A 25,054-nucleotide genomic window follows, 5' to 3' on the forward strand; every position below is an offset into this window, starting at 1 on the left:
AGTACATTTTTTTTCTTTAATTATTGTGCAATGTTATTGGATCTGAATGAAGTTGTGAAATTTTCAAAATCCATAATTTCAATCAAAATATGGTTCATTTTTTCGTTCCTGAAAAAAAGTTCCAAACATTCTACACAAGAAAATGTGCAATGCCAAAGAAACTAGAAGCTGAAAATGGTGGTTGTGGTGCAGTATTAATGGGTTAAAAACCAAAGAAAAACAATTATTCAATATTCAGCATATCTCACACAACCATACTTGAAGAAATTTTTAAAAGCTTGAAATCTGGTTCCTCCAGGCGTTGTAGGTGTGGTAGGAGAATTGTTTGTATTTAGGTTTTCCTTCGAGCCAGTCATAGATAATTTCAAACCGCTATCGAAAAAATAGATAAGACTCCTTATTACATTACTTTTTCAAAAAACATTTAGTTCTGCGGCAGATATAACAATTTCAATCGACAAAAATCAATCTAAACTGTTTAAATATGAGATGAAAATCAAATGTTGATATCATATATAGTTTTATAGTTGCTGTTGTTTCATTTTTGGATATAATTTATTTTTCAGACGATAATTTTAAAAACAAAAAATGCATAAGTTAAAAAAAATCAATGACATAATAATATGTATACTGAGAGAGGAATCGACTGCAACATAGGAGTGAGACGCCATGATGTTTGCATCAGCTGACCTGAGGCACAACATAGTTTTGATTGGTTCTACATATTGAACTAATCAATTCTATTCTCTTTGGTTGAAATTCAAACTTATGTATGTATAATCTTTTTCATGGTCACGGGACCGGAGTCTCAACCTTTCTCCCTCTTATGTTGGAGTAAATGCTCTGAACTCGACGATCGGCCAAAGGGCGCAAATAACCTAGATGTAACATAATAAAATTTCAACAAATTCTATCGATACCTAGGATCCCTTTAAAAGATATCTAGTTCCTGAAGTCTGTGAAATAAAAATTTCCCTACACTGTATATCAGAGTTGACAGCTGAAATATAGATATACATATTCCCAACTGTCATTTTAATTTGCTCTTCAACCGGAATTGAAAATTGAGGGAAAAAATCTAGCCTTTTCTGGGAACAGGATAAAAATCATTATTATTATAATTCATGAAAATGAAGAATTTTGGGCAATTCAAAGAATAACCTACCTTCTGACAGGCTGATTGTTTGGCACAGATACTGTTGGTGATGTTTTCGTCGGGGAAGTCGTAGTATTTGTGGAAACTGAGTTGGTAATAGCACTGGGTTTTATTTCTTCTGCTTTCGACCTTTAGAATATGAATTTGGTGATATTGAAATGCTACTCTATTACTATTCAGTTAGTAAATAAAGAAAAGTAAATAAGTTATAAATTATATACAAAAGTAAGAAAAAATACCTTAGATTAATATATGGAGAGGCATAGAGAAAAGAATACAAGGTGTGTATAAGTATATTGAAAAGCTAGTAGTAGTTTTCAATCCAAATTTACCCCGAAAAGTACCGACTCAGGTAAAAAAAAAGAGTACAGTATGAATAAGGGTATGTTGAATTTAAATAAGGATATTTGGTGTCTTCTGGTATGGAAAAGAAAAACATACATCTGCAATTGGAAAATTCTTAACCTTGTTGATTTCCCAAGCATTAAGCTATTTTGCAAAGTATGTCTAAAAAATTATACGTAAAAAATTATAATAATTAAACCATTGTTTGGAGACTCTAGGCCTACGCCACCTATCAATTAGAACCTATGGAGATCATGAAAAAAGATTCCTCAATCATAAGCTGTAAATGCAATTCTAAGCAATTTATATATTTTTCTAATTATTCTATTGTAATGCATATATAAACTGAAAAACAATAGTAGGTTCATTTTTCTATGCCTCCTAGAGAATATCAAACTTTTACCATATACTATGTAAACAAAAAAATCAATTACTTAAAAAGCAATCAGAAAAACTGTAATAATAAAACAATCAAAATAAAAATATGATTAATAAGTTACATTCGTTGTACATATTAATTGTTTTGTTAAAATATGAATAAGATGAAAGCGTTCCGAGGTAACTAATGACTGATTAATTAGTAAATACTCGAAGAATAATAATTCAAAATTTAAGAAGAAAGAAAATTTTTAAGTCCAGAACTACTCAACAAATCACTTCAATTTTTCAGAATTGATAATATGTTTTCATTTCAGAACATTCTTCAAAATATTCCACAATTTTGCAAAAAATTTCATTTCGGTCATATCATCAAGGATATTAGAAGGAACATGAGCTTGGCAAGAGGTATCAGTAAAAAATTTTTAGTTAACAGCAAAAAATCGAAGTGATTTGTTGATTTGTTGTTAAGATTGTTTCAGAAATAAATATAACATTCTCATTCAAAATTCATTATAAGACCATCTAGGGAGTTTGCCTAAGGAAACATATAATTCGATCATGCAATTAGAAATGGCTATTAATAAAGCTGAAGAACAATTCACCATCCCATAAAATGTCCCCAAGTACCAATAGTGAGAAAGAACATGAATTCACCAGATACTAAATTGTCTATGAGCTCCTCTCGTAACAAAATCTAGAATGATATTTCTGTATGGACATATATCTACTATCCACCAAATTTATTAGTCAAGGTATTTATGAACGTTTCACCATTCAAGTCTATTATGAAATTGTTATTGGGGCATTGATTATTAGGTTATAAAAATTGTCTTTATGGTATTACTTAAATTCAGTTGGTCACAAATCTAAATTTTTTCATGGCGTGAAATTATCTAGATTTTTCAAATACTCAAAGTCAAATTATTCAGGAATGTTTAAAATTCAAATGCCATATAGAAGTCGTTTGTTTTCAATATTGACTGTTTTTTTGTAAAGATCACTTCAATGTGAGTTATTAACTTATGGAAATGTTCATTTTTTGAGGAGGAAGGATCTATAGAACAAGAAGTTTTAAGCCGACGTTCCTTTTTATTCAAATGCTACCTCAGGGCCCTGAAGAAGTTTTTGAATAAAGTCAAACGTCTAGTTAAAAGCGAAAATACTTCATGTTTTATTGATCCTTCATTCAGAAAAACGGATAATTTCATATTTAATCGTCAGAGGATCGTTAATTATATTCTTGTTATTGACGTATTAAAATATTACTTTGATTCACAGATCAGCAATATGTTTGAGAAATTATAGAGATAAAATTACTAAAAATTCATAAATTCATAAAAATTTCAAAATGAAAAAATGTGCTTGTGAAAAGAGTCTGAATTGTGATACCCATTTAGTCGATTCAATTAAATTATAATAAAGGTTCCCAAAACAATTTCAATAAACCACACATAACATTCAATATAAGTATGTACCATTTTTAACTAAAAGATAATGAAGAAATGGGTGGAATATTATGGAAGAATCGCGCATTCAAACGGTTAAAATAAGAATTGAATGCGCGTCCTTCCAACATTCAAATGAATTTGAAAAAGTATCTAATATGCAAAAAAAAATATGACCTGCATACCTGTCGAACTGCGAAGATTTTAAGTAAGTAGGCATTATTATGTTTGATTGAGGTCTTGCAGTGTAAGGAATAAGGGAAGCCTTTTTTTTATTAGCCTCAATGCGAGCATGCAGCGCCATATATTTCGTGTAAAACCTAAACATACAAGCAAGTGTCAAATTGTTAGAATGCATCAGCCTTTATGTTTATACCACTTTAGAAGAATATTGTGTTCGTTCCTGAATCAAACGGATTTGGCCAGAGATTCGGGCATAATAATATTTTTTCTTAAATAATGATCAAATTGTGAAATATTAATTCAAACAAGTACATATTTCTCAAATAATAAACTATTATCAATTATTTCCTTCCATCTCATAGAAAACCCCAATAATTGAAAAAAAAAGGTTTTTAAATAAAAAAATTCATTCTCCCTCAGGATTAGAATAAAATTGTATACCGGGCGAGTTTTTCAAATACAGGGATTCCCATTAGAAATTCCAAGGTTGACCCCCCCCTACAGGTGAAGTAAATGGAAGACGTTTTAGGATAACTGGACGTCCCCGTAACTAAAACCATTATCTTTTTATTTGGAACATTTTTGACAGATTAAAGTTAAAAAATTCTCCGGGTGTTTCGCCAAGTTTTGGGATATTTGGTTCAGAACGATAATGAATAAAGATGTCTGCAAGTTGTGTTATTCTTTTGGAAAAATGAATCGTATTAGATTATTCTTTTTGAATAGAAATAATGAATATATAGAGAGAAGAAGAAACGACCAAGGTCTTAAATTAAAATTAAGTTGAAAAAAAAATTTCCTCAACCCTATTGAACAGGTTATTTACTTTTTTATGTTGTATAATTTTTGTGAAGGAATTTTTTTATTTGAATCCCTGTTTGTTCATCTTTGAAATTCAAACTATGAAATTTTAAGAGTTTTTTAAAATGTAGTAAGGAATAACTCTCAAGCAGTTGATTAAAATAAATCAATAAAAAAAAAATACTTGAAGGGAAATAATTAGTTAAGATTCCAGTGGAGTAATTTTTAAAAAAAATTTCATTCCACAAAACATTTGATCGTAATGGAAAAAATATGTTATTAGCCACAAATCTTTAATTTCTAAACAAAAAGAAGCTGCATTTTCATAAAAAATATGCATGCATTGAATGTCGATGATGAATGATGCTATTAAGAGGAACTATTAGAACTACCACACTACAAAGTATTCTAAAGTAGTACAAACGTTAGTTTGAAATCAAATAGAATTAACAAAGCGATCACCAACCAGTGGCAAGATGAATATTAATTTTGATATAGTTATGCTCACAAGAAAATAGTAATACTTATCAAAACCTTGCATAATTTATCTGCATAAAAAATGATCAAAAATTAAATTTAACTTCTCAAATTGAAACCTTCCTAAATATCTCACAAAATGCATTTCAGACAATTCTGAACAAATTTTGTTTAGTTCTGACAATTATTTTTTCATTACAAGTGCGATTTTGAGGAAAAATGGGTGTTAAAGACTTCATGTTGTTATAGGGTAAAAGAATATTTGTAAGATGATTTGACATAATATAGTATTTACTTGGTATTTGATTTAGGTAATATGTACAGGGTGGGCAAATAAGCGAGGTAAGCGGCTATATCTCAGGATCCCCTCATCGTAGAGACTTGCGGTAAAAAATTTACCACTAAAGTTTACAAGAGAACACACTGGAAATTATTTTGAAGTTCATACCTCTACCGCTAGGGGGCGTAATAGCTACCGTCGAGTTGAAAAATGAATTTCACTCGAAAATGTTTCATATGAAGTTGAAGAAAAAATATCATCACTGTAATCCTTGGAAAATTCTCAATTTTTTTGGATTGTCACTTTCGATTTTACGACATCAAATAAGGGTAGGTGGGTGAAAGGGAGAAATCTGACTGATTGAAATGCCTGTAACTTCAGTTTGGCTCAACATATTTGAGCAAATTAGATCTCAACTGAAAGATAATATCTTGTTAATTGAGGACAGAATATACGCATGATAAATTTGTTTTTGCTGGTTTCGATAGGGAGCGCTAAGTCAGAAGTCCATTGTTTTGTTCATTTTACTCCGAAATTTCAAATGTAATGATAGGATTTTCTTAACAGAAACAGAAGTTCCATCAAATTTGCATGAAAAAACCTGAAGGTCGCAAAGCGATAATTTCAGGCGTTCTGAAGTTATGGCCGAAAGAAGTTATTCTTCAACTGACGCCCTGCGAAACATCAAATTGTGTTTTGAGTTCTGACAGAAACAGAAATCCCATCAAATTTGCATTAAAAAACCAAAAGGCCGCCAAGCGATAGCTTCAGGCGTTCTGAAGTTATGGACGAAAAAATATATTCTTCAACTGATGCACTGAAAAACTAAATTGTGTCTTCTTTCGGCCATAACTCCAGAACGCCTGAAGCTATCGCTTCGCGGCCTTTTGGTATTTTCATACAAATTTGATGGGATTTCTGTTTCTGTTAGAACTCAAAGACACAATCTGGTTTTTCGCAGTGCATCAGTTGAAGAATAACTTCTTTCGGCCATAACTTCAGAACTCCTGAAATTATCGCTTTACGACCTCCAGGTTTTGTCATGCAAATTTGATGGAATGTCTGTTTCTGTTGAGAAAATCCTGTCATTACATTTGAAATTTCGGAGTGAAATGAACAAAACAATGAACTTCTGACTTAGCGCCCCCTATCGAAACCAGCAAAAACAAATTCATCATGACTATATTTTGTCCTCAATCAACAAGATATTATCTTTCAGACGAGATCTAATTTGCTCAAATATGTTGAGCCAAACTGAAGTTACAGGCTTTCAATCAGTCAGATTTCTCCCTTTCACCTACCCTTATTTGATGTCGTAAAATCGAAAGTGACAATTCAAAAAGATAGAGAATTTTCCAAGGATTACAGTAATGATATTTTTTCTTCAACTTCATATGAAACATTTTCGAGTCAAATTCATTTTTCTACTCGACGGTAGCTTTTACGCCCCCTAGCGGTAGAGGTATGAACTTTAGTGGTAAAATTTTTTACCGCAAGTCTCTACGATGAGGGAATCCTGAGATATAGCCGCATACCTCGCTTATTTGCCAACCCTGTACATAGAATGAATGTCTCGCTAGACCAACAAAGCGTATTTTTATTATTATTAATTTGGCCTGGGTATTAGGCAATTTCAGCTCCTACGGATTACAGTAACTTAATTAAACAAAGTGGCGATACGTTTTTGATTGGCTGCTGGTTTCTGAGCCTAAATATGGCGGCTTTTTGTTTACATTCTCACTTTTTGAGATTTATTTGAAATGTAAGGCCCATTTTATTAAGTCACTGTAGAAGGTATTCCTCAGTTGAATAAATTTGTTCTGTATACAAATCTATAATGCCCAATAATTTCAATTTTGACAAAGTGTCAGTTCAGTTAATCGTATTTAAGATGTCAAGACATCTTAATATGATTATTCCCTGGGTCAGAGGAGAAATGGAAGCCTCTTTTACATTTCTCCACGGTTTTTTAGAAAATATTCTTTTGTATAAACCTTCTCATGAGAGTAATGAACACAATAAAAAAAAGGATTATCCAATATTGTACAGTCGTTTGTATGTGATGTCCTTACATAATATCCATAGATCCCTCTTTTATATATGTATAGATAAACTATGTGAAACAAAAGATAAGTATTACTTTTTTCAATTCGAATTAAAACGAAAACCCAAAACAAGCAGTTATATCAAAAATATCATTTTTTCCATATAATATACACTTGGTATCCAAAAAATGATGACTTAATGCAAGAATTTTCAGATATTAATTGGATGAGATGAACGGTGTGATCACAAAACTTTGGTTGTCTAATCGAGAAATTTCAACTAAGGAATTCAATGAAAAGTTGAATAAGAAAATTTGATATCTTTAACATTTTTCAATAAGATAATCAACGTTCTGTGAAAACTACCACCTAACCAAACTTTTCGTTTATGCCCATAAAGGTTTTTCATTTTGCCAAGGGTTAGTAACATAAAAAACCTCAAACTCAACTTACTCTCTATCTGTCTGGAAGCTGTGAGTCCTTCTCAATGTCACTTCGTTTTCGAAGTCAACATCTGATAAAGTTTTGCCTAGTAAAAAAAAAAGAGAAATTAGAAAATAGACATATTGTTATGCAAAATACTCCATCTTCTATGGTCCGTTTATGCCAATGTATTTTATTTTTTTTTTGAGAATCCATCGCTTTCACAGACACAAAACAAGAGCTGAAATGTTTGCAATAAATCATAATTTTCAACACATATTTTTGAATTCACTAGTTTTGATTCATTAAAGATTTGGTAAAAAAATGGAATAAGGGTTGCATGTTTAATCTCTTTAAAAGATCACAACAAAATTATAAAAGAACATCCATATTTAGCCCTTTCGTTGAAAAAACATGCTCACAAAATGCCATTACTTCAACTCTTCAACATTTTCAAGAAATAAAAATGATTTTGGTTTCTCATTTTTGGAAATGTGTAACTTTTCAATGAATGGCATAAGATCTTTTGTTTACATGAAAGAATAATCTATAATATTTGTTAAGAATTCACCCCTTAAAAAATTTCCCACTTATTTAGTAACATAATATAGGGATTTTAATATCTCGCTATCTGGGCAGCTGTCACTTTTGAAGCTGTTATCTTTCGACAATTGACATGTAAAAACTACCTCATAACTAAAAATGGACCGATACACTCTTCAACAACGCCTGGAAAATGTTAAAATTCACTAAAAAAATGCTGAAAATTTGACAGTCACAGTTTGCAAAACTGAAGCACTTTTGGGTCTTCGTGAAGCACCTTATCATCAGCCGGAAATAGTGAAACTGGTGGAAAATTTGAGCTGTTGGGAGGAGTTAGTGATGTGCAGAATCAAAACCATGTGCGTTGAGGATATTGCTGCTGTAGCCTGTAGTGTTGACAAAAACCCACGTTTGTTGATTCCTTGTGGATCTTGGGAATTAGGTTATGATTAATATTTTTTTATGGCCAGAATTGGAGGATATTGATGTGGACGTCGTTTATTTTCCACAAGACGGTGCTACAATCGATTTAAGACCTTAAAGATGGAATTTGTGAAGTTATCGATGATATACCGCCGCAAATGTGTAGTCATGAAACATTTCTAGAAGGATATTTTGCTGCAAGAGTAGCCGTGGCGGCCATTTGGCTTATATCTTTTTCCATCATTAATAACATACCTTCCTCTACAATGAAATAAACATCCATTGATTTCTCTCAAAAATACTCGTTTTTTAATATAAAAATTGAACCTCTCATTGAAAAAGCCTTTATAATAGTATAATATTCTGTTTTCTATGAAAATATTCGAAGATATTTTACATACCTGGACTCTTTACCGGACTAGGTGTTTCCACTTTTGAATCTTTATTAAACTGCTTCCTCCATGAAGAATTTTCCATATTAATATCCAGAGTATTCGGTGGATTGGGCGGGTTGACCTTTGCTTGTTCCTTATTCGTTGTTGAAGCCTCTATTAGTAATGAATTCATCTTATTTTTTTTCTCTGTAAACAAAATAACAATAAACACGATTTCGATGATTTTCCATCGATAGATAAATCAAAAGTACGGTAAGTTTTAGGTGGATGATGGGATGCTCATTACAATCAATTAATTATCCATGCACATTGCAATCTGATTTGAATTAGAAAATCTAGGACTTATAAACGAAGAATCAAAAAACAACATATATTAAATAATTGCTATTAAATATAGGTCGGGTCAATTGATATTTGTAAAGTGTTTGTGCTTTTCTGGATGAAATTATTGTTTTTATCAAGGAATCCAAAATTCAAATCCCAAAATTTCGCCCAACCTGTACAGCATCTCATTAGAGAGGAAAACGATGAATGTTTGTTTGAAGAATTTACCCCTGCAAAATATCATAATAAATCCTCGGTCGTTGATTTTTTTTTTCTTATGCTTATTTCGTTCTTTGTTAGATTGTTCACACTACAATTTCTAAATTCATCGTGTTCGATAGGAATTTGTGGTCATTCCAAGTGAAAAGACTAAGTTATTATCTTTACAATTCCACAGCAAGTCCCCTTTAGTTTTGCTTCATTTCACAATTTTTTTTTTGCCAATAGCAAAACCTTCGATTTATTTTCTTCAATTATTTTATTGGAGTGCTTCCGTTTTACGTTTTTACGAATGCTGAACAATCTTTCTGGATCAATTTTAATCCCACCCAATTATTTGTTGTAATTCAAGTATTTCCTATTATAATTACCATCTACATTGAATTTTTTAAATTCAAATATTAGAATTTATTAATGAAAATATAATTGACCAATAAAATCAGAGTAAATCTGGTGATATGGTCTACAGTTATTCATCGCATGATATAATTTTCAAAAAATATCTACAAAAAAACATTAAAAAGTATAAAAATAAATAAGTGAGAAAGGAGATGAAATAACTTATAGTTTGCATACTTCGAAAAATTAATTCACATAAAAAATGAACCAATGTTCAAATACAATGTCTTGTATACCCTTAATTCAATGTGTTATTCATACATTTGCAACTACATAATCACTTTTTTGATAGTCATGCATTATTTTAGTACTTGGTCCAACTTTTAGCATTTAACATTTTGACAGTGTTTCATTCTAAGAGTGCACTAAAAATTAATTTATAATTTCATTGAAGAATTATGTCACTTATAATTTTGCATTGAATGATAAAAAATTCAACTTTATAAATAGTACAGGGTGTCCAAAATTCACTGAAAGCATCTAAACATCTCGAGAACTATGAGACTCAGAAAAGATCTTCAAGGACCCCCGATCCCTTTTTTATAAATAATAAAATATCAGAAAGCAGATCATAGATACCTGAGAAATTACTGTTTCATATATTTCACTATATCTTGGTTTCTATTAGAGATTTTTCAAAAAAGTCTGTTTGTTTCATTAATTTTTATGGTTTATATGATACTCATAACCGATCATAGAAATTAATTACCATTTTAGAGATATTGAGTTCATCGACTTAATTTTTTTTTGATGGGACACCTTATAATTTTAATTCATTTCGAGATTTAATTCATTTTGAGTCCATTGTATGATTGTAATCAAGTCATATATAAGGTGTCCTATTTAATTAGAACTTAATTATCGTTTAAGAGATACACAGGAGAGTAGGTGTATTTTAAATGGGACACCCTATATGTGACTTGATTACAATTATGTAATGAAAACAAAATAAATAAAATCTCGATATAAATGAATAATGTATATATTGCATAAGGTGTACCATTAATAATGAAGTCGAAAAACTCAATACTTTTGAAACAGATGACATTTTTGAAAAACCGAAAACGTGATGCTTTTCGACAAATCTGCAGCTAAAAAACGGCAATGAAAAATATCCCTTTTGAGAACACCAGCTCTCCTCTATATCTCTAAAATGGCAATTGATTTCTATGACCTGTTATGAGTAGGTATCTGTTTTTTGATATCCTATTATTTCTTCGAAAATAAGAGATCGGGGTCCTAGAAGATTTTTTGTTCTTATAGTTCTTGAGATGCTTTTAGTGAGCATCGAATTCAGGACTCTGCACATAAAAAATAGAGATCTGATTCGAATTGAACATGTTTAATATTTCTCAATTCTCCTAAGCTTTTGTGAAAATATTTAGATACTTTCAAGTTCGAGGCCTATTGCACTTTGTAATTTCTTTATTCATAAAAACATATCAACTACCAAAATTTATTCAATTGATTTATTATAATAAAATAATTATGATTCTGACACCATTCAATGTTAATCAATCGAAACTTATTCTATTTTTGCATTATAACGAAAATAAGAAATGCAGAATTTTTGTTCATTTGAAATGACCAAAAAAACACTAACTACCTTGTTTGAATTAAACATAAATCTTCAATTGAAATGGATTAATTTTCAGTTGTTAACATTCAAGATTGATAAGATAAGAATCTGCACAAATTTACCATCATCAGAGCAGGAACTGTTCGATTCTGTAGAACTGCTTTCCGTTTCTGTCTCTGTTTCGCTATCACTATCATCGGATACTTCCATTTCTTTATGCAGCAGGAAAAGAGTTGAAAATTTAATTGCTCTTCTTATATCCGAAGAAAAGATATAAATATTCAAGCAATTCAAAACAAGGTCGAAATAAAACGAAAAGTTTTTCAAAAAAATTTTAACTCCTATCAGTGACCAAGAAAAATGGAGGCTGGAAATCAGCATATGTTGAAGAACGATATAAACTGATCATTTAATATATCAATCAAAGTTCTTCTCACTGCGTGAATAATAAATCTATTAGTAATATTATAAATATATGCATAAAGCTATCGCTTTGCAACCTTCAGGTTTTTTCATGAAAATTTGATGGAACTTCTGTTTCTGTTAAGAAAATCCTATCATTACATTTGAAATTTCGGAGTAAAATGAACAAAACAATGAACTTCTGATATTTTTTAGAAAATATACTAAGAAATACTTTTTAATTCATCATATCTCGAAAATATAAGAAAAAGGGCGTGATTGTTATCTTCATCTTTCATTTGAAAATTGCCGAGTGCATACACCATGTTTTTAGACATCTTATAGCGTATTCGACTGGCAGCACCAGTGCGAATAAATTCGAATTTTCGTAGAGCTAAATGAAATAATCAGATCGAATTAATTCGAACTGGTGCAACCAGTCGAATACGCTATTTATTATGGAGCTTACGACGCATTTCTGTCAATGTCGTGTTTTGGGGTTAAACCAACAATCAACATCTTTTGACAGAACAAATGAAAATTTTAAAAAGATGCCTTTGATTCGTCAATTCTATGTATAGCGCCAACTTAAGAAAAAAGAGGAAAAAGGGACCCATACCGAGCCGAGTAGCTAGATTTATCTTAAACAAAATTTAATCAGTGAACACACTTGTATTGAAGATATCTTAAGCTTAACAATCGAAATCTGTCCACCTTGTACAAATTTGGCTGATTTATTCTTATTGTAAAACTGCCAAAGGGATCACTGAGGATGATAAATAAATACTACGAATACCATAACTAAAATGGTTCAATGATAACAGGAAATTATACATAAACTTCTAGTTTTTCAATTGATCACTTTCTTTTCCATATAATGCTTTCCCCAAATTGATTAAATGTAACATTCAGAAGGAAAGTGTTTGACTTCATTATAAATTGTGAACTATATAATTTGGAAGAATGTTTTTGATATTGTAGAGTAAATAAGAGATGATCGTAATTTATTTTTAGTTTAACAAATTCTTCATATGTACATTTTGAAGAGAAGTAATATTATTATTGATTATAATTAAAAAAAAAACTCACCAATATTGTCGTTCATTTTCTCATTAGGTTCAGTTATTTCCACCTCAACCTTCTTAACCTTTGAGGGGGTGTCAGTCTCAATAATTCTGTCCTGCAGTTCAACTCTCTTCTTTGCTTGTCTCTTCATTGTTAGATCTTCCTTATTCTGTTTCTTTTTCAAATCCTCCAAATAGTATCTAAATACATCTGTGTCCGCTAAATCGAATGCAGTTTGACCCTAGAATTATATTCAAGAATTAAGAACTGGTTTTGATATTAATGTCAATATTTGACAGTTGCCATAGAACCGATATTATATTTTTTATTTTGTTGGACCTCATCTCAGTGTATGTTTATTACTCTATGGACGTAATCAATTAAATTTAAAAAAGAAAAATATATGGAAAGTAAATGTGAATTAGTTATTGATCAACTCATCATCTCTCTAAAATAAGTTATTGAAATTATTTATTAACTCATATTTCATTAAATAATAAAAAAATAGTCTTTAAAATCATTACAAAGGTTCCACAATCTAGAGAAGTCAATACGAAGATTAAAATGAATTTCCATGAGAAATATTACTCTATTCGCATAATACACAGAAGATCTGACTTCCTGAGAGTCTACGAGAGTCAAAATAAAAGAACAATAAAAATTATTATTAATAATATATTTTTAGAAAAAAAAAATGCATAATGTGCTTCTAGAGAAATAATTACTAAAAATATTTCGGTTATATTAGGTATAATAATTAATAATCTTAAATTTGTTAGATTTGTCTTCCCACCAAATAGTAAAATATCTATAGAACTTCTTGAACCCTCAAAAAAATGGGTTGAAAATTGAAAAATAACAAAACTGTAGTGGCAATACAATTTTTTCAGAAAATACAAAATTTGAGACCTTGATTTTTTGACTTATAAATTAATAGATCTTAATCACAAGCTTGGAGGATTAACTGATTTTTGTACCAAATTCCATGCAAGAATAGTTTTTTATAATTCAAGTGCATATTCTTCCACAAGGTCAAAATTCAAAAACAAACCACAAAGTGACTAATTTTTAAATGACAAGTGCTAGAATGAGCCTTCTGTACGAATATTGTACATTATTTTCTCAAATTCAGTGGATTTTTATTGAAATTAATCGAATATTTCCATAAATTTCATTAAGTGATTAACCAAATGTTGATTGGCAGAACTGTTTCCTGTATCATAAATTTAACATTTAATATAGATAAATCTGTGTCAGAAGACTTCCGAGTTCCAACATATAATAATGGAATATAACCATGAAATCTCTATGAAACTGAGATATTCCCGCACAAATTTGTTCTACAAGACATGGCAGATTGAATAGATTTGCTACAGAATTAGAGAAATAATAAACCAAAATGGGATTTTATTTCAGATCAAACATCGAGATTGAAGTTTGGCAAAAGATTTTTATAAGTAATAATCAGCCATAAATCTACAAAAATTCAATTAATATTCCTGTTAAAATAATAACTTGTGATTAAATTAAAAAAAAAAGAAATGAGGTAAAACTTACTACATAGTTCTTGGTATCCATATCTGCTAAATTTTCTGCTAATAATTGACATACTTCTTTTTGACCCCAGTGAGCGGCTGCATGCAATGGAGTCCAACCATCCACATCTTGGGCATCAAGATCAGCTCCACATTGAAGCAAAACCCTTCAGGAAAAATGAAAAATTTCAATTGAAAATCAATATTTATTAGTTGACTTATTTTCGACACAATCTTTAGATACACATTTCCAAAATTCGTTTGCCAAGTATTTTATCATTTTTTTCAGTTATTCACCAATTTCTGAAATTTTTTTCTAAGAAAAAAACTACTCACTTCAAAACATCTGTATAGCCTTTTGCACAAGCTACATGCAAAGGTGTGGCTCCATCTTTTGGATGTGACTGGTTTACTAAGGAACTTTTAGTTGCTAACCATTCTTTGGCATCTTCCAGCATTATTCTTTCTTCTTCACTTCTAGCCTGTTCACAGTCAATACCTGAAATAGTTTATCTAATACAAAAAAATTACAAGAATCAAGAAATTTTTCACTATACACATAGAATGACTTATTAATGCATTGACAAAAATTATTACCGTTTTTACAACAAGAAATTTATACATAGGGTAAATGCACTGGTTAGCCGACCGGCACTCGTTCTCGACCATTCCGTGATTTGAGATAAAATAATAATAAAAATATATCATGTAGTGCAAAATATTTTCGCGGTATGTGTTCTTGACCATTCTACCCTTCCAAGATAGTTTGCATAGTAGTGGTATAGGTCAAAGTTTTCGCGCTAAAAATTAGTTTATAATCGTCTATCATAGAAAAGGGTTCTTTCTCGTCCTCTCTTAGAAAAGTGCTTTGTGATATATGACCAGAAAATAGTAATTATTTCTTATTTTAAATGAATTATGTGTGTATATTTTGTTCCATTTCAACTGTCATATATATTTTTGAATGTATTTCAATCAAGGAGCAAATGAATGTATATTTTTTTGTTCAATATTCGGCGGTCGCGAACTGGTATTGGAAAATTTGTATCTTTTATTTCTCGACCAAAGTAGTCGAGAACCAATATGTTACTTCAATAATTGTTTATTTCAACCGATATATTTCTGTTGGATCATTTTCGTTTTTTTTCGATACCCTGATTCATTTATATATCTACTTTCTGAGTATTAGTTTGCGACCACCGAATTAACGTTGAAACACTCATTTCTACCCTTTATTTCTTCGCGGTCGAGAACCAATTTGATTGTACTTAATTCTCGACCACTGGTGGGCGGTGTTTTATATTTTATTTACTCATTAGTTCCTCAATAGATATTTAAAGCAAAATAACCAAATAATGTTGTATGAGTTGCTATTTTGAAATATTTATAGAAAGTGGAAACTTTTGCAAAATAATTTTTTTTTACGTTCCGAGTGTTTCTTACATTACCTCATCTGAAACCCATCTGAGTGATAGGTAGTGATGTCGATGGTACGGTACGAAAGTAAGTACTAATCACTCATCTCGCATTATTTTTTATGAAATTTTTAAGTGGAGCGGCCACTTTTATTAGTGGTCGAAAACTAACACAAAAATGGTCGAGAACTGTGCGGCATGGTCGAGAACCGAGGGTTATTGAGATTTTCTATATGTTTTCACATTTCAAAGGTTAAATGCGGAAAGAACGCTTAAAATTAGATGACAAATCATTTAAAACTCGCCAAAGAATCGATGAACACCAACACCATTACAATTTGATAAGTTTTTGTGTGAAAAAATCGTGCTCGAAATCGATGTTTCTGTTAACTGGTCGAGAACCAGCGAATTTACCCTACTAAGCTGGACAAACAAAATTATTGGTTGAGTAATTAAGACATTGATGAAAACTTTCAACTTTATAATAAGTAGTATACCTCAACGTATTGGAAAATGATATAATATTGTGTTGAGATCTTCAACTGAAAAATTGTAGAAATGAACAAATTTAAAAGAAAAATTCACACGAAATTACAATTAAGAAATATTAAGGCAGTGGAAATTTCACCTCTTCTGCTAATTTCTTCTTTTAAGAAATCCTCCATTTTTTGACTCTCCGCAATGTCAATAGCCAGCTCGCCATCATTATTGACAGCTGCAACATTAGCACCTTTCTCGATAAGATATTTGGCGATATAGAGGAAGCCACAACTAGAGGTGGCATGAAGGGGTGTCCATCCCTCGTTGTCACCCCTATTTACATCAGCACCATGGTCTACTAAGAATTCTACCATGTCCAAATTGTCATCTATACATGCCTAAAATGAAAACATTTGAGACAAACTGTAATGAACAGAGTATAGTTAAGAACACTTAAATATTTTTATGAGATGTAGAATTATATTTTCACATTGCCATCATGAATAGTTCTATCATGCTGAGAGGTAAGAATTGAAATCCTGAACAGTTTTCAGTATCTCAAATACAAATTCTTCATGTTTTGAAATTTCCATTTGTAAATAGCAACAGCCAAAATCTGTATGTAGTAGTTGAACGGTACAAGTGAAATTTTGGATTACAAAACAACAAACGAAAAACTCGATTCAAGGCAAAACAAGAGTTTATGATAGAAGTAAACAAAGTACTATTATTGTATCAACTAAGTTAATACTTTAGCAGAAGCTTATTTCGTACCCATGAAACGATTAGAACGAAAATTTTTGAGCATACATATAGATTTCAATGCTTTTAAGAGATAATCTTAGGAAATAATTATAGAAAAAAACAAATTTTTCGTGCTCAGAAGTCAGCAAAATCATAACAGAGGTTATAAATATTTATTTTAATCGAGAAGTCCCCATTCTATACTTGGCTGGCTCGAAACAATTTTTGTCTGTGAAATAACCAACTGATACGGCAATAGAATTATTAAAAAACTCAGCTGTTGATTGTGGCCATTTTCTGACAGGTACTTTATACGTCACAAACCAGGCCACTGCTACAGGTGGAATTTAGCTTGAAATTATGGAATTTACCTGGTGCAACGCCGTTAATCCATCAACATTAGCCGTATTAATGTCGGCCCCCTTTTCCAATAACTTGAGAACTTCATCTTTATCACCAGCGGCACATGCTGCAAGAAATACACAACCTGATGAGAACTTTATTTTACGCGATTTCGTTTTAGGAGACACTGGCTCTCGATTGGTGTCCGATTCTTCCCATCTTTTAAGTTGCTCAGCTCTTTTGTATACAGCGGAATTGGAACGAGTCGCAATAGACATGGTTATTTAACAATTCGAACTTCGGTCACCATTTTACGATTTTAATCCAATATAAATTCTTTTTGTTTTTGACAGAGGGTGCGGCTGGCAAAATAAACCATCGAGAGCGAAATATTTTGAGGTGCCATCTTCCGTATTTTAAAAGAAGTTCCACATGGATGAAGGAAGGTTTGCTCCAACATAATCGAGTTTATGGTTTCATATTCGCAATTTTTTCCTTTTGAATGTATCTTATTTTGATCTTCAATCTCAATTATGTGATTTTCACAACTTATTATTATCAGAAACCACTTTCAATAATGAAATATCCTAATTTTTCATTTCTATGGTAAGGAGTTGACAGAACTGACAAATAAAAACAAAACAATGTCAAACTGTCAAATCAACAGAATTCTGGATATTTTTTGCTAACGAACCGATTAAAATTTAATTAATTTGTTGTTCTGGGGCTACACTGAATATTCGCTTAATCCCGATATATTTAGGTGAATATCGTATTCACCTAAACTACGTTCGTATACTTTAATTGCTGGAGATGAGCAACGATTGCTCATCTCCAGATGAGCAATCGTTGCTCATCTCCAGCAATTAAAGTATACGAACGTAGTTTGATAAATCACGGACTTTTTAAAATATTGCAATATGCGTGTTTCTCCTCAATATATAATATATGCTCTTGGTTTAGTGATGACTTTTTGATTCGTTTCAAAACTCTTGCCACCAGCAATTTTTTCAGGATGGAGAACAGGCAAAGGCTGAATTAACTGATTTTGCTTTATAGGGTAATTATTTAGCGTGAGCCATTAATGACAAAATAATGCTCTGATCGAGATGAATTTGAAGAGTATATCAAGACTATTGAAAAAAAATTTGCATTCGCATTGGGAAACTGAAAAAGCTATTGAAATTTTTTTTACAGCAGATTCGTTATAAGGACATTAAATAATTTATTTGTTTTTTAGTTGCAGAAAAAAAAGAATGCATTTTATACAAATGTATATTCTGTATTACACTTACAAGTCAATTAAACATAAAATAACTATTTACAATAACAATAAGAAATTAAAATCTTAGTAGGACACTCATTTATTTAGTGATTGGTCTATAAATTCCTGTGAGTACACAATGATCTTTCTCGTAAGGTTCTAAAGTCAACTGCTCGAGTGGCCTAAACTTTTCCGTCTTCAATTTTGCTACTTCAGAGGCAAAAACTTGTTCTGGGTTTGCTGTTGAATCAATACAACTAGCTTTAATGGAAACAACAAAATGGCCTCCGTTCTTTAGGAACAACTCAGCATTTAAAGCAACAATTCTTGCTTGATCTGGTTGAGCAACATCTGCAAAGATCGTATCAACCATTCCTACTAACATCCTGTATTTGAGTGGATGTCTTGCATCCTCAATAATAGGAACAATGTTGGTCCTTGTTTTAGCTACATCTATGAGATCTCTTCCTGACCTAGGGGAGAACTCGACGGCATATACCATACCTGGAAATGAAAAATATTAAATGAAATGAAGATAATACTAAAACAATTTGACGAAGTTAGAAAAGAATCATATGCTTCCTTATTCAAATTTGTATTAATGCAAATCTAATTAAGGCTAATAGCAAAAAGATAAGTACCTTCTGCTCCAACAATATCTGCAACATGGGATACTGTGGTTCCTGATGCACCACCCAAATATAAAACTTTCTTTCCAGGCGAAATGAAGACATCTTCAACACCTCCTAATATAGATGCAGCCAATTTACTTCTGAATGGATTCCACAACCTGTACTCGATTTTCTGACCTTCAGTCTGAAATTAAAATTATGAATAAACGAGTTGAAACGAGTTTAATTGATTTGTAATTGTATTATATACGTATCAAGCTTTTCAAGTCCACAGTGGACAATATTATAATAAAATTGTAGTGACCACACAATAATTCACAGAATCTCTATAAGTATTTGATAAACGTTTTGACAAAAAAAAAGTGAACATGTTTTTCAATCATTATTGATAGGTAGTGTTTCTAAATTGAAGATACAAGGGAAAATGAGAGATTCCTTGGATAATTTCAAGAACAAAAAGGAGTATAAGCATGGACCCGCAAAAGATTTGTTTTCAAGATACAGATCATTTTGTTGTAGTCCTACTTTTTGTGTGATGATAATAGCAGTTTATTGATTCTTTATTAATCTATTATACATAAAGTGTAGATAAATACCAAAACTTATAATTAATTCACTCATGACAGCTTACTAACTGGATCTTTATAATAATTTGGATTTTCCTAAGGATTTCTAGAGAATCATTTGAATTTTTTATATGAAATCGATTGCAGATACAACAATACTACAAGAGACCAAAAAAGTGCAGTACTAGACCAAAGTTTCTATTTATCATTTCCTGAACCACCAGTAGTTCACCAGAAAAAAGTTCTGGAGGAAATAAGTAGGCACTTTTTCAGAAAAAACATCCTGCATTAAAAATTAGCATATCACATGATGAAAACTTTAAATTGGAACATCTATGCCAAATTTAAGTTAAATAGGGTAAATGCACTGGTTAGCCGACCGGCACTGGTTCTCAACCATTCCGTGATTTGAGATAAAATAATAATAAAAATATATCATGTAGTGCAAAATATATTCGTGGTACGTGTTCTCGACCATTTTACCCTTCCAAGATAGTTTGCATAGTAGTGGTATAGGTCAAAGTTTTCGCGCTAAAAATTAGTTTATAATCGTCTATCATAGAAAAGGGTTCTTTCTCGTCCTCTCTTAGAAAAGTGCTTTGTGATATATGACCAGAAAATAGTAATTATTTCTTATTTTAAATGAATTATGTGTGTATATTTTGTTCCATATCAACTATAAGATATATTTTTGAGTGTATTTTAATCAAGAAGCAAATATATGTATATTTTTTTGTTCAATATTCGGCAGTCGCGAACAGGTATTGGAAAATTTGTATATGTATTTTATTTCTCGACCGAAGTGGTCGAGAACCAATATGTTACTTCAATAATTGTTTATTTCAACTGATATATTTCTGTTGGATCATTTTCTTTATTTTTTCGATACCCTGATTCATTTATATATCTACTTTCTGAATATTAGTTTGCGACCACCGAATTAACGTTGAAACACTTATTTCTACCCTTTATTTATTAGCGTTCGAGAACCAATTTGTATGTACTTAATTCTCGACCACTGGTGGTCGGTGTTTTATATTTTATTCACTCATTAGTTTCTAAATAGATATTAAGAGCAAAATAACCAAATAATATTGTATGAGTTGCTATTTTGAAATATTTATAGAAAGTGGAAACTTTTACAAAATAATTTTTCTTTATATTCCGAGTATTTCTTAGTTGATTACCTCATCTGAAACCCATCTGAGTGATAGGTAGTGATGTTGATTGTACGGTACGAAAGTAAGTACTAATCACTCATCTTGCTCTAAAGTTTTTAAGTGGAGCGGCCACTATTATTAGTGGTCTAAAAATGGTCGAGAACTCTGCGGCGTGGTCGAGAACCGAAGGTTATTGAGATTTTCTATATCTTTTCACATTTCAAAGGTTAAATGCGGAAAGAACGCTTAAAATTATATGACAAATCATTTAAAACTCGCCAAAGAATCGATGAACACCAACACCATTAAAATTTGATAAGTTTATGTATGAAAAAATCGTGCTCGAAATTGATGTTATCTTGTGAAGGGAAGGTGCTATGATATTATTTGAATACTTACTTCGACAGAGACCCTTTTCTCTCCATAAACTTCGGAACCGGGAACTAAATTCAATGTTGCCAAACAATCTTCTTTACCCCTAGCCACGAATATTCCTGGCAACCTATGAGCCTCGATGATTATTGTTTTGCCACCCTTGAAACCCCCTCCTCCTCCTCTGCCACCCCCACGGCCTCTGCCGCCGCCGCGGCCACCACCACGTCCTCCAAAGCCACCACGGCCACCTCTGCCTCCATCGCTACCACCTCGGCCGCCTCCACGACCTCCGAAACCACCACGACCACCTCGGCCCCCACCGAAACCACCACGACCGCCGCGATCGCCGCCTCGGCCCCCACCGAAACCACCACGACCGCCGCGATCGCCGCCTCGGCCACCTCGTCCTCCACCACCACCTCGTGAGAATCCTGAAAACAGAGGCAAATCGTTAGGATAAACATCATTAGAGAATTTGGAATAGACTTCCAATAAATTTTTACTTAGAAAAAACATAATGTAAAAGAAATTACGAGAACATACAGAGGTATTACAATGAAGGGAACTATCAACAAAACTGGAGACAATCTCAAATAAAAAAAAAAAATCGAAAAACTCATAATCGAAACAATCAGATAAAAGTAGCAAATAGGAAAAAAATTATGAAAGCACGTTTACAAATTATTGAAAACCAATGTGTGCGGAACATTTGAAACAATAATTTCTCAGAAATTCACTGAAATTCGAAAACGAATATAGCTGCTTTCTTATATTATATTATTATTTCAACATAAAAGTCCTTTTATTCTTTCACAAACACTTGTCTTGTAGGGTATCGAATTTGGAGCAGTCTTTATGTTAATAAGGTTATATATTATGATGGGGTAACAGAAAACTTGACTTTATAAATAATATCAGTAGCTTTTATTATTTCTAATTAGAAATAATAAAATCGTAAACCATTCAAACACTCACCTGGTGGACCCATTATTATGAAATTAATTTATGAAGGGTTTCAGAAATAAAACGCCGCAAATGCAAAATGCAAACACCACACGTGGTAACAGACGCACAAAACATACACAATAAAGTAAGGTTAGCCAGTTGGTATCATCAACTTTTAGAACATATAAGCATAGAACCGGATGTGTTCGTCTTCTAATCGCGCGCTACAGGAGGACTCTGATGAGAATCAGAGTATCTGAAAATATTGACAGAGTTCTTGCATTCTGCTTTGTGTTTGTGTGATATTCTACAAATATTTATATTTTTTATCCACAATCACCTTATAATTGAAGTTTTATCCACACTTATGAACCGTATAAAGTACCACTTTATCCACTAGTGGAATAATGAAATTACTTTATTCCACTAGTGGAATAATGAAAAATACAATCTTGAATAATCACATTTTACTTATTTATTATTAATATTAACATTAACATTTATATTAATAGACATTTCGTTCTTCGTTTTATCATAATCCACTTCGTTTTCATTAATAACAAGCTTGTAGTTGTCATTGGTTTCAGAACGCAAAGTCGACATTTTTGTTAAATCTCTAGAATCAATGGATGCATCATCTTGTAAGGAACGATTAGAACCAGAAGAACCTTGGATTTTTCTTGCTATATCAAGCTTATTAGATATAGAATCCTCGATATAACTTTCTGCTACAGCTGAGCTTTTCCACCCACCATGTCGTTTAATTGTTGTAAGATCAGCACCTTTATTAGCCAATAAGGTTGTTGAAGTGCGCCTCATACAATGGCCGCTATAAGCTTTTGCATTTGCCAGATTCAAAAATGAAGCAACTCTTGAAGGCTCTTTCGACAAAGTGTTGATTCCAACAGTTTGTGAAGTACACTTCTCATTAGCTTATCGTAAAAAGAATCTGTCGTTGGATGACTTCTTCGGACGTAAGGACATATATTTTCTACACGTCTCCAAAGTATTGATAGAGAATCCTGCTTCTATAATTGTGAATTTTCGTGAAATGCCGGTCTTCGTCTCTGGTATCGAAACAAGCAGATATGCGCCCCTGTCTTGTACATCACTGATTTTCAAATTCGTCAATTCACAGCATCGACAGGCACCAGAAAAACCAGAAAAAACGTCAAATCATTTTGTGATGAAAAATTTCCGCGATTCTGATTCTAAATGAATGTGATTGTGAATAAAACGTTGTATTGCATGCGTGTTTTAGATACATTTTATTTTCTTAAGAAATTTAAACGCTCGAGCTTCGCTCTCGCGTTTAAACATTCTTGCGCAAATAAAAAGGTATCTAAAACACTTATACAATAAATAACTATAAAACATTTTAATGATTATGAGTCGTTCGAATCGCTATTGTTCAGTTCCTCAGTGATATTCCTGGCAAAAAAAGTTCAAATATCAATTTCCATGCTTTCCCTCAAATTGGTGATGAATATCGTGTTTCGGTGGAAGGAAATTGGGGAGTAAAGTGCTGATGGATCGACAAAAAGCTTGGCAACTGAAACTAAAAATTGGTAAACCAGTGAAAAGAAATATGAAAGTATGTTCCCTGCACGAATTACACATGAAATGTTGGGTTATATTTATGGGGATAATCGTTTACAGATTCCAGTTCCACACAAAGTTTTTGAAAAAGACTGCTGTGCCTTCCAGAAATCTTTCTGTTGGGTCTACTACCACAAAGGAAGAACCTGAATGTTCTAGTAGTAAATCTGAAAGATTGAGACAAAGAAGTATCAACAAAGAAAAACTTGTTGCTGAAGAATGCTTTTGTGAAGAAATCAAACCTGCTGTACAAACTACTTCCCAAGATGAAATCGAAGTTGCACAAGGTGTATTACAGCTTCTTTAGGGTCAGCCTGATTAAAATGGGTCTAAAACTTTCAAGGATTTTGAAGTGCAAGTAAATACTTCTAAAGTGTCTTCTGTGTGTGACCTGATATCATCAGATAGTGCTCTAAACAGTTTTATTGGTCTCAATGATATAAAACTATTAGATACAATAGTAGAAACAGTACAATCTGTTAACAGTGATCAAAGATCACATCGTTCAACCATCAATCCAATACAATTTATTTGCATAGATTACATGAATCATACAATTTTCTTCCATCAGCGTAACCAAATTGAAATGTGATCCTACATATGTGACATTATCTCTTTTTTTCGGCATTTCACAAGAATTGTGACAAAGATATATTTTTTGAATGCTACCCATTTTAAGTAGAGTTCTAAGTTGTGTTATAACATTTTCAGATTTTCCTGAAATACAGAAAAATATGCTAAAATGTTCTGAAGATTAGATTATTTAAAAATAATTAAATACAGCATTTCCCAAATAGTATGCAGCAAATGGACAAGTTGTTCATAAATTGATTTTTGATTTTTCAAAAAAATCATTCATAATAGACAATCAAAAAATCATACTGAATTTTTCATTTTGAAATCTTCAAAACTAAGGTACCTTTACCCAATATTCGGGAAATTCCTCAGAAATATTTGGACATGTACTATGAAATTCTATATATTTTATTTCAGGGCATACTGATGATACTTCTCTATCACATTTTATGAAATTATTCAATTGAAATTCATTAGTCCAGCCATAATATAAATGGATAAATAGGTTTCAATATGATTAGTTTCAAGTAGCATAG

At 31.6% G+C, this 25,054-nt stretch overlaps 2 protein-coding genes across 11 annotated transcripts in view; both read right to left on the minus strand.

Moving 5' to 3' along the window:
* LOC123672269 (protein phosphatase 1 regulatory subunit 12B) overlaps positions 1 to 17,792 on the minus strand; it is a 51,677-nt gene extending 33,885 nt beyond the window's left edge. For 2 of the 10 annotated variants that reach the window (XM_045606307.1, XM_045606306.1), the window contains exons 1-11: positions 17,431 to 17,789; positions 16,464 to 16,713; positions 14,757 to 14,919; positions 14,443 to 14,587; positions 12,910 to 13,126; positions 11,541 to 11,630; positions 8,904 to 9,083; positions 7,567 to 7,642; positions 3,513 to 3,647; positions 1,166 to 1,285; positions 259 to 372 (exon numbers count right to left, since the gene is read on the minus strand). In XM_045606307.1, the coding sequence (XP_045462263.1) occupies positions 259 to 372; positions 1,166 to 1,285; positions 3,513 to 3,647; positions 7,567 to 7,642; positions 8,904 to 9,083; positions 11,541 to 11,630; positions 12,910 to 13,126; positions 14,443 to 14,587; positions 14,757 to 14,919; positions 16,464 to 16,713; positions 17,431 to 17,679 (1,739 nt within the window). In that variant the 5' untranslated portion in view covers positions 17,680 to 17,789. Of the gene's footprint in view, positions 1 to 258; positions 373 to 1,165; positions 1,286 to 3,512; positions 3,648 to 7,566; positions 7,643 to 8,903; positions 9,084 to 11,540; positions 11,631 to 12,909; positions 13,127 to 14,442; positions 14,588 to 14,756; positions 14,920 to 16,463; positions 16,714 to 17,430 lie in introns of all 10 variants that reach the window. The other 8 variants (XM_045606311.1, XM_045606310.1, XM_045606308.1 and 5 more) reach the window with 8 other exon arrangements.
* Positions 17,793 to 18,662: 870 nt separating this feature from the next.
* On the minus strand, positions 18,663 to 22,529 carry LOC123672278 (rRNA 2'-O-methyltransferase fibrillarin-like). Its single transcript, XM_045606334.1, has 4 exons — positions 22,374 to 22,529; positions 21,423 to 21,829; positions 19,307 to 19,481; positions 18,663 to 19,169 (listed from the first exon to the last, which is right to left on the minus strand). The coding sequence occupies exons 1-4, from the start codon at positions 22,384 to 22,386 to the stop codon at positions 18,766 to 18,768; spliced, it is 999 nt and encodes a 332-aa protein (XP_045462290.1). The 5' UTR covers positions 22,387 to 22,529; the 3' UTR covers positions 18,663 to 18,765.
* Positions 22,530 to 25,054: the final 2,525 nt, after the last annotated feature.

The sequence above is a fragment of the Harmonia axyridis genome, chromosome 2, assembly GCF_914767665.1.
Source record: "Harmonia axyridis chromosome 2, icHarAxyr1.1, whole genome shotgun sequence".
In the NCBI taxonomy this organism is placed as follows: domain Eukaryota; kingdom Metazoa; phylum Arthropoda; class Insecta; order Coleoptera; family Coccinellidae; genus Harmonia; species Harmonia axyridis.